The 16,547-nt window shown below is 38.4% G+C and overlaps 1 protein-coding gene across 3 annotated transcripts in view; it reads right to left on the bottom strand.

Moving 5' to 3' along the window:
• LOC149567388 (ankyrin repeat domain-containing protein, chloroplastic-like) overlaps positions 1–16,265 on the bottom strand; it is a 145,713-nt gene extending 129,448 nt beyond the window's left edge. The window contains exon 1 of one of the 3 annotated variants that reach the window (XM_089820569.1): positions 15,142–16,265. In XM_089820569.1, coding sequence (XP_089676695.1) covers positions 15,142–16,162 — 1,021 coding nt within the window. In that variant the 5' untranslated portion in view covers positions 16,163–16,265. The remainder of the gene's footprint in view (positions 1–15,141) is intronic. The other 2 variants (XM_089820572.1, XM_089820570.1) reach the window with 2 other exon arrangements.
• Positions 16,266–16,547: the final 282 nt, after the last annotated feature.

Here is a 16,547-nt window from a genome sequence, read left to right as displayed (position 1 = left end):
CCAGATGGATCCATTTTACCCACGTTGGCTGTTGTGCCGAAACGTAGTTCCGAAGGTAGCCTTCGAGCCATTTGTTCACAATCTCTGTTTGTTCGTCTGTCTACGGGTGGTAACTTGTGCTTGGTGATAGTTTTGTCCCTGCCATCCAAAACAGTTCTGTCTAGAAGATACTAATGAATCGTCCATCTTGATCATTGACGATGTTTTGGGGTAACTCGTGCAGACGAAAGACTTCTCTAAAGAACAGATCGGCAACTTGTGTTGCCTGAAGATCGGAGGGGATGGTGAAGAAATGTTCATACTTTGTCAAACTGTCAACCACTACAAAAATACAATCCTTTTCGTTCACCTTAGGAAGCCCTGTTATGAAATCCATCAATATACTTTCCCACTTACGTTCGGGAATTGGCAAAGGTTGTAGCAGCTCGGCAAGTAAAGTATGTTCGGACTTGTTCTGCTAGCAGACCGCACACTCTCTTACATACTGCAACACGTCCCCTTTAAGTCCTTTCCATGAAACCTCTCCTGAAGACTTCTGTAAGTTTTGAGGAAACTCGGGTGTCCAACTAGGGGTGAGTTGTGTACTTCCTTCAAGATTTTCTGCTTTAGTTTGGATTCTGGCACCAAATATATCCGGTTTTTATAGTAGATGATGTCATCCACCACTCTGTACCAATCATCGTGGGTGTGGCCATCCATTATTTCACAGAAAAATGTATTTTTGGAATATTCCACTAACAGATGTGTCTTCTAGTCAACTAAAATCTAGTCTAGTGAGCAGATAGTGGGTTTCCGGGATAAGGCATCTGCAACCACATTGTTTTCCCTTTCACATATTCAATGTTAAAATCAAAAGCTTGAACCTTGCTTACCCATTTTTGTTGTCGTTCGTTCAAGTTCCGTTGCTCCAGAAAATATCTCAGACTCTTGTGATCCGTACGGACAACAAACTTGGCACCCACCAGATATTGCTGGAACTTGGTTAATGCATGAACGATGGCCAACATTTCTTTGTTGTAAATGGAATATAGGCATTATGTTGGCATAAGCTTCCTGCTCTCATAAGCGATGGGGTGTCTATCTTGCATCAATACCGCTCCAATGCCTTCCCTAGACTCGTTGCACTCCAAAATGAATGGTCGAGTGAAATCAGGTAGCGCAAGTACCGGACAAGTGCTCATGACCTCCTTCAACTTATCAAAGGTGAGTTGTGCTTTTTCATTCCACAAGAAAGACCCCTTCTTTGTTAGATCCATTAAGGGTGCGCTGAGCTGAGAGAATCCTTTAACAAACCTCCTATAGTAACTGCACAGTCCAAACAATCCTCGCAAATCCGTGAGTGATTTTGGGGGAGGCCAGTCAAGGATAGCCTGAATCTTCTCTTGATGCACTTAAACTCCGTATTTACTAACAACATGCCCCAAGTACAATATTTCTGTCATACCAAATTCACATTTGAACTACTTAGCGAACAAGGATTGTTCCTCCATGATACTTAGAACTTCATTCAGATGTTTCAGGTGCTCCTCCCATGTCCTGCTATAAATAAGATCATCAAAGAATACCAATAAATACATACGCAATTGTTTGTTGAAGATGCGGTTCATGCATGATTGAAATGTAGCAGGTGCATTGGTCAATTCGAACAGCATGACCAGAAACTCATAATGTCTGTAGTGACAACGAAAAGTCATCTTCTCCACATCTTCTTCCCTCGTGCGAATCTAATGGTATCCAAAATGGAGATCTATTTTTGAAAAATAGATCGCGCCATGCAATTCATCCAGCAGCTCATCTATCCTTGGAATGGCATATCTATTCTTTACTTTTTTTTGTTCAACACACAGTTATCCACACACGTGTGCATCGTCCCGTCCTTTTTGACCAATACCACAGATGATGCGAATGGGCTAGAATTGGGACGGATCCATCATTTCTCTAGCAATTCTTGAATCGTCCTTTCGATCTCATCTTTGAATTTCTTGGGGTGGCGGTACGATGTGGTTATGATTAGCTTTGCTCCTGATTCCAACTCGATAGTGTGTTCAAACCCCTGATGAGGTGGTATTCCAGGAGGAATATCCATGAAAACTTTACCATGTCTACTTAAAATATCCTGAAGTTCATCATCCTGTGGAGGTGTTCGACACCCCTTTATAGGTTCCACTAAGATAAAACAATGCGCAACCCATGCAACGTCATTGTGCCAAAAAATTACCTCCATCCGATGTGCAGACACTTCCTTCGAAGCTTCATTTGCCATTCCTCGGAAGATAACCTTCTTTCCATCAACAACAAAAGTGAAGTCCATCCATTTGAAACTCTGAGTGTATTCATCAAGGGTCTCCATCCATTGTATGCCAACAATAACTTCCATGTCAGCCAGGTCCACTATAAAGAAGTCCTCAGTCACCGTGTGATTCGCCATTGTGATACTCAGTTGAGGAACAAGGTGCATGCAAGGTAGGAGTCTCTCCAACAACCTTGACCTGAAAGCCTGCGTGCGCCTCCATAGGTAGACTTCTTTGTTTTACCAAGGATGAGTTTATGAAATTTAGAGTAGTTCCTCTATCCAACATCATCGTAACCCTTTGTCCTTGAAAGGTACCCCGTACACGAAAAACTGTGCACCTCGAGCTGTCGACCAAGGCAATGGTTCCTCCGTGTTGTACCAAAGCGGCAATTCTCTCCGTACAGTTCAACTGATGTTAGTGTCATTGTGGGGTTGGTTATCTTCAGCCGGCATTTTTCCTGTTCGTCCTCATCATCGGACACCTCCTCAATGTAATGGATCTTCTCCTTTTTGAGGCATTGGTGGCCAGGCTCCCAAGGTCCCTTGCAATTGAAACACAATTTCTTCCTTCGAAGTTCTTGTTTGGTAGCTTCATCCAACGTCAGCTTCTTGAGCGAAGGTTTGTCCCTTGAAAATGTCGACGGTTTAGAATAAGAGTAACTTCAAGAGGATGATAACGATGATGATGCCATACTCCGTGCTTTATTGATTGCTTCCGACAAGGTGGCAAGATTGAACCCCTTTACCCAACCTTTCAGAGGTTTGGTCAGTCCTTCCATGAAGAGCACTACTCGTCTTCTTTCGAAAATGTTCGTGACCAAAATAGAGAGTTTCTGAAATTCTGCAATGAATTGATCGACCGATCCAGTTTGTCTCAGTTGTGTCAAATCTTTGAAATTGAGCTCCGGATCTTTACCAACAAATCGTTCTATCAATCTCTCTGTGAATTCTGCATAAGTATTTATTTGATCATGCCTTAATGTGATGGTGTCGTGGTGCCACCAATCATGCGCAACTCCCTCCAAGTGCAACGCAGCAAATTTCATTGCTTCTTCTTCTGGCATAGGATTCAGCTGGAAGTATGTATCAGCTTTCATTACCCATGCTTATGCAGATATGGAACCAAATCCATCAAATGGAGACAGATTTACCTCACTCAACTTTCTTCTAAAATCATCGTTAAAGTATCCTCTGTTTCCGCCTCCCGAATATCTCATTCTCAAATCCGCGATAATCTTTGTAGGATATCTCTTCTTCAAGGTTTGCATTCTTCTAGTCTTCTCTTAGTTGTTCTTGCATCTCTTCGAAGGTTGGTTGTCTCCCTCCATGTTGTGCCTCCGTCCGTGGTGGAAAAGCCGGCATGGAAGGTTGAGAGCATGCTAGCTAAGGGTTTGATTTACCTGACACCGAGTCCGCACTATGACCATTTTGTTCTCCGGATATTTTGTTGTCCGCCAACTTCTTGAAAGTTTTTTCTATGAGTCATTGCGTATCAGTGATCTGTGCCTGATTTCTAGCAAGTTCCCTCAGAAGTGCCACAAGTTCGGCAACTGTCAGTTCCAGTTCGACAGCCATTTGATCAATGGAATGTGTCTTCCTTCTCTTCTGGCTATAAACTCTCATTCACTGTCCACAAGCTGGCAGGATCGAAGCGCTCTGATACCACTATAATATTCCATACCTGTGATGCTCCCTTAAACCAATGTATAACCCTAACCTAAGGTCGTATAGTGCTGAAAAAGTGATAGTACGGTGAGCAAGAGAGGGGGCCGTACTTGTTATGGTCGTACGGTGGCTGAAACAGTTCGTACATGTGAGGGAAGATGGCCCATGAGGGTGTACTAAGTCGTACTGTGAGATTAGGCCGTACGGTGTGGCAAGCCAACCATTGGAGGGTCGTACGGGTATGTGACACCAACTGGGAAGGGTGTGAGGAGTGTACGGTGGGTGTGGGTCTACGCCTGGAAGGCCATACAGTCAAGAGACCATGCCACAAGTTGGTCGTACGGTCAGCTAAAATGTGCAACAAAGGAAACTTAAGGATGTCGTACAAATGGATTGATGAGGGTTGTACGGTTGAGGAATGAGCAGCACGGGAGAACCCACAGGTATGTATCTGAGACCGATACGAAACACAATCTTGTTCATGCACAAACACAGAAACAGTTGATGAAATCCACACAATAATAGAGACTTGAATGCAAATAATAATTGCCAAAAGATAATGCTCCGATTTTGCCAAATCCAAGCGAAGTAATACATGCAACCACAGAATAGGGTGAAAGTTGAATCCCACCGAAACCACACGAACCAAATAGGAAAGATCTTTCACTTCCGAAATGGCGAATTACAAAGAACTCCAACAGGAATTCGCAGTACAAAGAAATACATTCCAAAGCATACCTACAGACTTCCTACAAGCCATGCTTAAATAGCCGTCGGGAAACCGTTCCGAGGGTGTACAAAGATAGCCGACGGCGACACAAACTACGGAAACAAAAATTAAAATGGGTCCGAGATACATTAAATCAATCAGCCCATTACAAAAGTTTAATTTATTATTTATTTTATAACGGGAACATTACAGATTCTAGATTATGACTTAGAGGGTTGTTTTTAGGGTTTAGGCAAAAAAAAAAAATCAAAAAAATTGAATGGGCCCACTTTTTATTTGTTCTCTTGGCTCCTTTGCCGCGGATCCACGGTGGATCCTCGAAAATCTAGGCAGGATCCGTAATCCTACCTATGGATCCGTCAAGATCCACGGCCCGCAAATCTTGACGGAGGGTCATTTTTAGGGTTTAGGCAAAGAAAAACATTAAAAACATCGAATGGGCCCACTTTTTATTTGTTTTCTAGGCAAATTTGCGCGGATCCGAGCATGATCCGTAATCCTGACGGATCCACAGGCAGGATTACGAATCTTGCCCAAATCCACACGCGGATCCAGATTTGAATCGGACCCAAATCCAAATCCGGGATCCGATACGCAAATCCGACAACTTAGAGTTTATTTGAACACTTCATGAGCAAATTATAAGATCTTTTGCTCAATGTTTTTCAATAAAATTGAGAGTTTTCAGTTTTTGGCATCTTCTTAAATAAAAATCATGGTTTTTAGAGATTTCTTTACTGGTTTTTCATGAGAAAATGGAAGTTTTTTAGATCTGCAAGGGTTCTTTGTTCTTGTGACCAAGGGTTGCTGGTTTTTCTAATCTCATAAGGTTTTGCACTTTGCTTTCCCAAAATAATTGATTTTTCTGATCTAAGAGGGTTTTGCATAGTCGATTTTTGCATTGTTTTTTCTCTACAGCAAAAAAACCATGTTTCTGAGACGGAGACAAGTATGGGACATCCCCCAGCCGTCCCCAAAATGTCCATGTAGGCAGGGGACGTCTTCGAAACTTGGGGACGCCTAGGAAAGAAAATGGGGACAGCTTGTTGTCCCCAGTACAGAAAGGGGACGCCTGGACATCCCCCGACCATACCAGGGACGACCGATCGTCTCCAATTTTTTGCATGCATAAAATTAAAAAAGTCAACATTAAAACAAAAATTTAAGGCTCCCAACTTAGTCGCCCAAGTGGGCCCCACCCCTCCAAATGCCCTAAAAGGTTAAAAGAGACCACATTTTTGTTGTTTTGTCATTTGTTTGGTTTTGCTAGTGAAGTTGGAGTGTGTTGCAACTGGCTGGGGTTTTCATTTTGCAAAAAGATGAGGTGATTTTTTTGTTTCCAAGAGCTTGACCAAGGGTTTAAGCTTCCATTTTGTGCACCAAGTATAGAACTCTTTATGCTTCCATTTTCCATTTTTTAAATAGATTTGCCGCTTGAACAGTCTGATTTTTATTTTTTTTCATTGTTTTAGCTCATATTTCCATTGCACATTTAAATCTCAAAACAAAGCACAATGAGAAACAGTGGGAGTACTAGTAATAGTGGTGATGAAGAAGAAAATGTGGTTGGGGGTGATGTTGCTAGTTGTAGGACTAGGAAAAGAGTTGATCCTAAATCTAATTTGTTTATATGTCCTTCCACCATTATGAAGGATTTTGCAAAGAAACCTTTCAATAGGAAAAAACCTCTTCTCCAATATGTTACACCTAAGCCAAGATAAAAAGAATTCATGAAGGACTAGGGTGTGGGATTGCCATGTTTGTCTTGATGATTTTAGGGGCAGCTATACAAGGGTGAAGTCACACTTTTTAGGTGTTGCATGTCATGAAGTCAAAGCTTGTCCTAACTTGACTGATGAACAAAGATTGGAATGTCAAAGATTGCACTTAGAGGCTAAAATGGAGGGGCAAAATTTGACAGTGACATCACCATTTATTCCATCACAATCATCTAGGCATATGTCATCTGTCATTGGTACTAGTGGCAGCCCTACTGATCTAGAGGGAAGAGCAAAATGAGTAGATCTGAGAAGGGCTTGGTGGAAAGTATGTTTAATGCACAAGCAAAGGAAAAGTGTGAGGCATGTATTGGTAGATTCTTTGTTGCTAATGGTATCCCATATCATGTAGCTTGTTCCACTTATTTTAAACAAATGGTAAAAGATATATTGACTATGAATCCCTAATTTGTACCCCCTAGTGACCATAAGCTACGAACCACAATCCTAGATGAAGAGTACTCAAAGGTTGCTTTATTGTTTGAGGATATAAAACGCACTTGGGTTAGGACGGTTTGCTCTATTGTGATGGATGGGTGGACCAATGTTAGACATCGACCACTCATCAGCATCATTGTCACATCCCCCAGTGGCTCTTATTTTTTGAAAGCCATAGATTACTCAAGAAAGAAGGATGCAAAATTCCAGTTCACCATTTTGAGAGATGTCATAGAGGAGGTTGGGTCATCTAGTGTTGTACAGGTTATCACAGATTCTACACCTATGTGCAAATTAGCTAGTATGATGATAGAGGATGCTTATAGGCACATCTTTTGGACCCTTGTGTTCATTCCTTGAACAATGCATTGAAGGACATAAGGAAGATTAAATGGGTGAAATAGGTGGTGCTAGAAGCTAGAGAAGTGCAAATGTTTATTTGCAACCATCACACTTCACTTGCTCTATTCATGTCCTTCTCTAAGGAGTTCCTCAAACCAGCCGAGACAAGGTATGTCAATTTAATTATAGTTTACTTTTAGTTTGTTTTAAGTTATTTTTATTTATAAATATTACAAACTTACATGTGATGTTTTTAATCATTAATGTTTAACTTTTTTAATATTTTAATTTATAATAATCGTTATAGGTATTGCACATATTTCATCTTGATGGAGAGGATGATTGAAGTGTATGAGGCCCTTCAATTGATGGTGATAAATCCAGAGTGGGGACGATGGCCCAATTCTAAGTCTTCTTAAGGAAAAGAAGTGAAGCAAAGGAACCTTGATGAGAGTTGGTGGTCCACAATGAGGTAAGTTGCTGATTTTTAAATTTAATGTTAATCTTTTGCTTGCTGATTTGCATGCTAACACTAACAGTGTTCAAAAATTTAAATTTCTAATTTTTTTATTTTTTTTGCTTTCATCTTGCAGATATATTTGCTCTGTCATATCACCCATTGTAGATATCATTAGATATATTGATACTGACATTCCTAGCTTGGGAGAGATATATGAGACTATTGACAACATGTTAAGAAAGATGAAAAGAACTATTGCATCATATGAGGAGCGTATTGGGCCTATTGTGATGCGGAGGTGGAACATGATGAATATCCCGCTTCATATGGCAGTCTTTGCTCTAAATCCCAAATGGTATGCACAGTTGGGTGAAAGGGGCCTCCAATGTGATGATCCCAAAGTATTGGATGGCTTCACAAGAGCCATTGATAAGATGTATTCAGCTCAAGAAGCCTCTACTCTTCGTGCACAGTTCCTTGACCTTACTGACCTTCATGGCCCAAACTTGGGTAAGCCACAAGCAAGGTTGGATAGAGTTGTTTTGGCACAGAAAGATCCTATTGGATGGTGGACTTGGCATGAGAGAGATACACCCGAGTTAAAAATACTTGCCACTCGCCTCATTGCACAGGTTGCTAGTTTCTCAGTTGCAGAGGAATTGGTACACATATTCATTTATCCACTCCATCAAGAGAAACAAGCTAGTGGCAATGCATCATGCTCTTCGACTTGCGGATTGTCAAATTGCAGAGTATAGGTAGACACCAGCTTTGCGGTGGGATGTTGAGCTTGAGGATGTGGCCCAAATAGATGAGGATGACACAGCACCAAAATTGGTTGGGATTACATTAGATGAGACTACACATCCTGTGGAGGATGCTAGTGAAGAGGACTCTGATTTTGACGCCATGGCAGGAGAGGTAGAATAGGAGTAGTAATCTGCTTCATTTTTCTATGTTCAACTTGAACATGATGATACATTGATACGTTATGGCAGCCCTCTAGCCTTTGGGCATATTTTGATTTTCAGATTTTTATGATATTGTTCATTGCTAAATCTTATATTTAAATATTTTTGTTTACATATTGATATGCATATTGACAATTGAGTCTTGAAATCAGTTTTTTTTCCTAGATGGCATTCAAATGTTGTATGTTAAGGTTCTATAATGTTTAAATGACATGCTTTGTGCTTAGTTTCATATGAATGACATGCATATTTGCAAATTTTAGTGTATATTTTAAAATTTCCCTATATATATCGCTGTCCCCGTTTGCCATCCCCACCCCCCGTCTCCCAAAAAAAATGTCGTACCGAAAACCCGTCCTCCCGTCCCCGTCCTCGTCGCGGAAACTCGGAGGAACACAGTTTTTCCCCCAAAACTAATGGAGGGTTTTTGTGATTTTTTTCCCAAAATAGTGAGGAGCCTTTTCTTGATTTTTCCCCGAAATTCATGGTTATTTTTGTTGTTTGTTCTACAAAACAAGGGTTTTTAACGATTTTTCCCACAAAATTGTGTGTGACTTCAGCATTGCATCAAGGTTTTGATGATTTTTGCACCAAATTTCTATCAACGAGAATCTAAGTTTTTTGAAGTTGATCTTGGCTTTCATGTCTATGGGCAATAGGACAGATGGCTTGGTTACCCAACATTTGGTTGGAAGGCACTCAACTTGATTTTGTTCTTAATCAAATAAGGAAGTTCGCTACAAAGTGGTTGGCTGATCAGAAGTCCAACAAGGGGGCTCATTTTGCAAATCGTTCTCAAGAGGAGTTGACCTTCTATGCATTTGTGGGAAAATGACATGCACATTATGTCAAGTCTTTGTAGGGTAGTTAGTAGAATGACCATTAAGGGAGGTTATTAAAGTAATATTGCAATGTTTAGTATAGCGGTCATGTGTTATGTGACTTTTTCTCCAAGAGAAAATAAATTTAGAAAGTAAATATTAAAATCCTTTGATTTTAAAAAATACAGATAAATATTTACCACAAATGCTCTTAAAAGAGAAGAGTGATTATATTTTTTGAAAGATAATTAATTGTTATCTTTTCAAAAGGGTGTGATGGTTTGGAAGTTAGCCCTTAAAAAGATGTATAAGTCATTTTGAAGAAGGAATCAAATTACTCTTGAAAGGACAAGAGAAGAGGAAAATAAAATAAGAAGAAAAGAATTTATACAATGGAAACACAGATTGAATAATGAGGGTCTTGGTTGGGCTTTTGAGCATTGGAGAAGGGGCATACAATGTGTGTCCGACTTAGGGTATAGTACAGACCTAGGAGAGTCTTGGCTAGGGCTGTGTTATTTTGATGCGTGAGGCATGTGTTTCATATCGTGAAGGTATGTGGGATTCTGAGTAAGAACCGTGTCCTCTTGTGAATGCTTCTTGCCCACGAAAAAGCTAGGACCTATAACTAATTCTTTCCCTGTGAAAACCTTTTTGTGCCAATGGAAATCTCTTCATGATATATACAGATAAGTATTAATATTGCAGCCATTTATTATTATAGATTCATTTTATTAAGGTTTAAAGCTTAAATATTTGTTATGCAATTATTGTTATGTCTTACAACTTTATAAAAGATGAATAAGTAAATTAATGTATTTGAAATAATATATTATTTGAATAACTATTATCTATAAATATTAGAATTTATCAACTAAATTTCACTTGGGATAATCTGGAGTTTATATTTGCTATCAAAGCCAAGTTCCTAGCAACCTGAAGAAAAATGAAAAAATAAATAAATAGAAACTTTAGTATATACATGTCAATAGCAGATCATACAATCAAATTTGGACAAACTCGTGGAGGAGTTGTGTGTCCGAGCTCATAAAAGTTGGGCTATACCATAAATGAGATGTATGCCCATCAACTCTATAGGAGTTGGCAATCCCGTGGTTGAGATTGTCTGCCCATGAATTCCATATTTAAGGTCTAATATAAATTGGCAATCTCAACAAATGAGATGTATGTCCATATCATTCTGTTGTTCAATTCATCTTGAGCCTCTTTATACATCTTCATGGAAGTTGAAAGGTCACGCCATTTAAATCCTCATTAGATATTGAATGGACAATTGAAAATTGAAAAGTCATTACTTAATATAATATGCCAGCTTAATTCTGATCAAAGACATACTAGACAACTCTCCAGTCACAATTTTGTCTCAATACACAAAGTTTTTCTCATGCATTGAGCATTATCTCAAACTTGGCAAGATGAATACGTATGTTCTAAAGAAACATCGCCTTGAAAACACACATGGTATCAATTGAATATATATCTATGAAACATCCTCTATAATAAACAAGGAATAAATTTTGCTAAGAAAACATACACTATTGTAGAAGTTTGTCACGTTGGCCACACTAATATCATCACATATGAACAATAATATTGAATGATAAAAAAAAATGAACAGATGCCATAAGGCACCAAGCATCAACGAATATAAAGGACACTTGATAGTGGTAGGATATGCAATGACACCACATAATGGAGAATGGAAGACGGAGAAATATGCATCAGCGCATATGAGAAGAAATTGTCAACTTCATACATCATACACACAATACCAACTTCTACATGATGACATGAGAAAAGACCATTTGATACAAACTACCAGCAAGGATGGTGATGAAACCCTAGATCCAAGTCAACTGTTACATGGCACCGAGAATGCAAGAATAAAGACACACGGATATATAGAGTCAACAAAGAAGAAATGAACTTCCCACAAGGATTTCACCTGCATATAAGTTGTCATATAAATAAGATAATAAAATAAATAACTATGAAGGTCTTTGAAGAAATTAGGAGAAGCTTTAGGATATAGCACAAACAAAACTAGCTCCACCAAGACAATTAAAAGCACCAATATGAAGAAATTGGAGAGAAAATGCAAAGATTTTCAGCATAGGTAAGAATAATCTGTCCTGCATGTACCATAATTTCAGCACTCCCTCTTAGCAAGAGAGAGATTATTCATATGGTGTAGTGTGTCTCAACCTAACAAGCACAAAGGGGCTGCAGCCAAAAAGTGTTAATAAAAAATCTTATCACAATTTTTATCAGCATAATATTGTCATCTTATCATAACAATATTCACTATAGCTACTCCTAGAGGGTGAACCATAAAAGCATAAGATTTAAGTCATGGAGTCACACACATGACTTCCACCATGCCTACTCACTCATGCTGTGCACCCACTCATATCTGACAGTAGATCCGTCCGGATCCACCCTCCAAGAGACGAATCCAGTAACTAAGGAAATTTTATCAGAATCAGCAAATAATGGCTTCGTATCAACTCGAGCAAACATCTAGAACATTTCCACAAAAAATTATTATTTCTATGATTCTCATATTATAATCAGATCAATCTATTAACATTCTCCATGAAGTTTTGTTAGTTGCATTCCTTGCAAAGATTAAGTCTATAAAAACATATCTCTCAAGGTCAACATTCATTTGTTAAAATATAAATGAAATGTGCATATATTGATAGGATGAATAGACCTAAGGTATAGTGTATCCATAAGGCTTAGGAATAGATGAGGCATTATGAGGTGGTCAACATAATGGCATTTAAGGTCCATTCTAGGATGACCACAAAGGTAGCTAGAACCCCAGGAGGCCCCTACCATTAAGAGCAAAGTAACCCAATTATAGTCTCTTTCCAAGGACAAGGAGGTAAGTGAGAATGGCAAAGGTAGTCGCAAGCTGCCAAGTTGAGCTAGAAAGTTGCACAAAGTAACTTCTCTTGGTCTTGGTGTCGAAATGGAACAAGACATTCAATCCATTAGAAAGCAAGCTCAAGGCATTCAAGCAAGCATCTTGAAGCATTCATCAAGTTCAAGCATTTCCCTCTTAGATCAAGCTTCTTCCTTCAAGGAGGTAGTGGAGTTTGGCTTCTAAGGAGGATATTCATCATTCCAAGTCCATCAAGTTCTTTTATCCTTCATCATGACATGTCACATACATTCCTATTCATGAGAATTTTGGTTTCTTTGATTTCCTTTTGGTTTCTTTGAGTCAAAGCTATTACATTCACATACTTGATCATGTCTTAAATTTAATTGCATCTACCAAGGTAGTTGTATCTTTCATTTGATATATTCAGTCCTACCATATGTTAGCATTTCCCTTTATCAATTACATTTCACTTCAAGGTTGATTCCTCAATCTAGGGCTTAACCAAGGCAAGCCCTCATCAAACCAAAAACAAAAAACCGAATTTAATATGTGCAAGAGCAAGGATAGTGAATTTGTGGTTGCAGATCTGAAAATAACTCCCCAAAAGCTCTCCAAAAAATCCAGGTCAACCTAGTTATAGTGCCTCAAGAAGACAAAGACTTCGTGGAAAAGCATCCTGAAGGATTTCCACCAAGTCGACCTATTCTCTGAGCCTCGACTAAAAAGAGCGTTTTTATACATTTAGATTTTAAGGCACAGGTCCAGATCCATACTTTTCAAAGAAAAAACACACTTTCCTCTACATATTTCAAGATGAATCGTCTATCTTTTATTTCAATTCATAATTTTAGCATATATCTTAATTGGGTTGATTGTATACATCCGGCATCCAAATTTACATTACTTAGTCAATTAGTTCAACTTTGCATACACATTCCCACACATGGGACGAAGAGTATTTCCTTGTGTTGTATTCCTTTCCACAATTCAAATTCAATATTGGCAACCCTTCATTTGGGCCTTGCTAATCTAATTTGGATTCATACCCGAAAATTCTCGATCTCCCTATTAGAATATTAGAATATTTCTTTAATGGTCATCTTAGTTAGTCTTTAGTTTTTTAAGTAGTTTCTATTTTCGTTTTTAGTTCACAATTGTTTCTTTTAAAAACATCGTCTTTGTAAATTTGTTTAAGGAGATTTCATCTCCTTTGTTTAATACAACTACAACAACATTGATTTATCATAACATAGTATCAAAACAGGTTGATGGGATTTCATTAAATTTGGTGGATTGTTTAAAGAAAATTCGAGCCTTTTTTTATCTAGAAATTTTTTCCGAAATTCATTTTTCAATTTTTAGAAATAAAATTCATTAGAGGTATTTTATGAAACTTTTGTGATTCGTCTTCAAGGAATTTTGCTACAAAACACCGGCCTAGTTAAGGGTTTTGATCCCATGATTTCTTGGTTGCAACAAAAATCTCTAATTTTATAGATTTGCATGTACTTGCATATTTATTGCATTTACTTCCATTTACTTGCATGTTAGTTGCATGTGCTGGTTTCCCGTGTGAAGTCTCGTGTTTTGTCACCCTTAAAAAGTTTGGTGGGTTTTCATAATTTTTTCCCTTAAAAAAATTCTGAGGGGTTTTCATAATTTTTCTCTTAAAATTTTCTGACTCTGTAATTCGCAAAGTTGTGTGGGATTCCTTGGTGGGTTTATAATGTTTTCCTCAAAAATTATCTGGTGGGTTTGTTAATTTACCTTAAAAAGTATTTGTTGGGTTTTACCTCAAAAATGAAATTTTGTATTCTATTATTCATGTCTCGAACTCTATTAGGTTTTGATTGATCTTTCGCCTCAACAATCATGTTGGGTTTTGATCAATTTTTCACCTTAAAATTTGTGTTGGGTTTTCATTGATTTTTCTCCAAAAAAATTGTAATTTTTTGCAGTCTATTTTGGGGCATCATGATCACCTGCAACGTTCGGAGGGTTTGACGATTTTCCCTCAGAATTGTGCTAGTTGTTCTTAGTGTTTGTCTCTATCTCCAGGGAAGAGCAAATACACTCAAGGCCAAAAACAAAAAATATTGTTGCTGAGACTCGATTATTAGTAGTCCTGCAAATACACTCAAGGCCAAAAACAAAGGTATTTAATTATCTTCATTTATGCAAACCCCCACCTGTAAATATTACCTATATTTCCACTATAGGATCAGTTTTAGATTTAGTCAGAACTGAGGAAACTTGAAAATTTGAGTTGTCTCGCAAGACTTCTCCTAACAATTTGAAGAAGGGTTATGTTTTCTGCTGCATCACAAATGGCAAATTAAAACGTTTAACACACACGGGGACAGAGTTTGCCTGCACATATCTAGTTGATAAATGGACAGGTTAATCCCTCCCGACAGCAGCTAGAATGGTGGTTTGTAAAACCTCTTTCTTTGTCGCCTTCTCCAATTTTTCTGCCTTGTGTGTCAGAATTGATAGCAACAAATACCATAAAAGCCTCCGCACTCTCTCCTTTAGACACTACCTGTTTGACTTTAATTAAAATTCTCCCGAGCTTCACTTTATTGTCTTGATCTGAAATTTCATTTATTAGTTTATGACTGTAAAACACACGGACAATTACAAAAACAAAACGTGTACTACCTCTGGTTTGAGATTCATGTACTAGGTTACAACTCCCAATAAACAAGAACTTTCAAAACAAAATGCACCTTGTGGCCGATTTTCTACATCTACTTCAACTTTGTACTCTTCATCCAGCCTCTTGGAGATCTCTTCAAATCCCGCTCCGACAATCTGAAGCCGAGGGTTCCTTGGAACCACCCTTGCATTAACAGAACTCTCTGACGACATTTCAACTTTATGAACACCGTTTCTTGAATGAATTTCATCATTCCCCTCTCTAACAGGAGAAGAAGCTTCTGTCAATTGAGGTGGACTCAAAATCTCATCACCAACATATAGGCTCTCGTAGGGCTTTCCACTTTCCTCTTCAGCACAACTAATTTGTCCATTGCGTTCGCTCACAGAAGAAGAATAAATTTCTGGCGTTTGAGAAGAACTTATACCCGTTTCACCACCAGAAAAACTCTCCAAGACTTTTACCTTTTCCTCTTCAATGCAGCGATTTTCACCACTGTCGTCCTTGACAGAAGAAATTACCGTCAATTCATCCGTAACAGAAATACCATCCGAACCCCCGGCCTCTGCAGATGAAATCTCCGTCGCTTGATCATCAGAAATTCTTCTCAATTGTGTAAATTTCAACTGTGGCAATGTAATGGTATTATTTTCCAATAAACCGTCCCTGGAGAGCTCATTTTCTCTGTTTCTCCGAAAACTGTTGGCCAATTCAGCACTCTGCTTTCTTTTCTTTCTTTCCTTTTTCGGGATGTTGAGCTCCTTTTGCAGCTCCCGCCATTCTTCCGGTATTAAGCTTTCTTCTTCCTCTTCTTCGTCCTCTGAAATATTTATTGTATGAGTATTTATAATTTCTGGTTGTTCAAATATGCCATCTTCGAAAACAATGCAGTCGCCAAGAATGTTGTCATCTTGGCCATAGTCCGTCCAATTTTGATGAGAAAAGCAGTTGCGGAGTTGAAGAGATTTTCTGAGGCGACATGATTTGCTGAGCTGCAATTTGTGGAGTTTGTAGCGAAGAGAACGACGAAGAGAGTTTGGCGAGATGTTGCGCAGGTGCAAGAGAGAAGAGGCAGTTTTGTGACTTATCATGGCTTACTGCTGCAGTTCACTCCAGGAATTTTTTATACCACTGTTTTCCTTTTCAAGAGATAAGGGTCGTTGAGAAGGAAAGTGAAACAGTTTCAGGCTACGATCTGTAATTCTGTTTAGTGAATTGTGTTGTTGGAATAGTAATTTCTACTTCAAAATTTAAATTATTAGGAGGGAATGTCAATTAATTTTTACAATTAAAAGAATCTAATATATTAAAGTTTTAAATTCTTTATTTTTAAAATATACTTATAAACATTTATTTTATTTTTTCATTAGTTGATCTGAATTTTGCTAGGGTTTTAATTGATGCAATCAAATTTTCAGAGTGCATAAGAATTTTCATTATAAGCTTCTAGATTTGATTGTGTGGCAATTTTTTAAC

This window comes from Cupressus sempervirens, chromosome 3, assembly GCF_028749045.1.
Source record: "Cupressus sempervirens isolate cs-2001-9-10 chromosome 3, ASM2874904v1, whole genome shotgun sequence".
NCBI lineage: Eukaryota > Viridiplantae > Streptophyta > Pinopsida > Cupressales > Cupressaceae > Cupressus > Cupressus sempervirens.
This window is presented reverse-complemented; position numbering and strand designations above follow the sequence as displayed.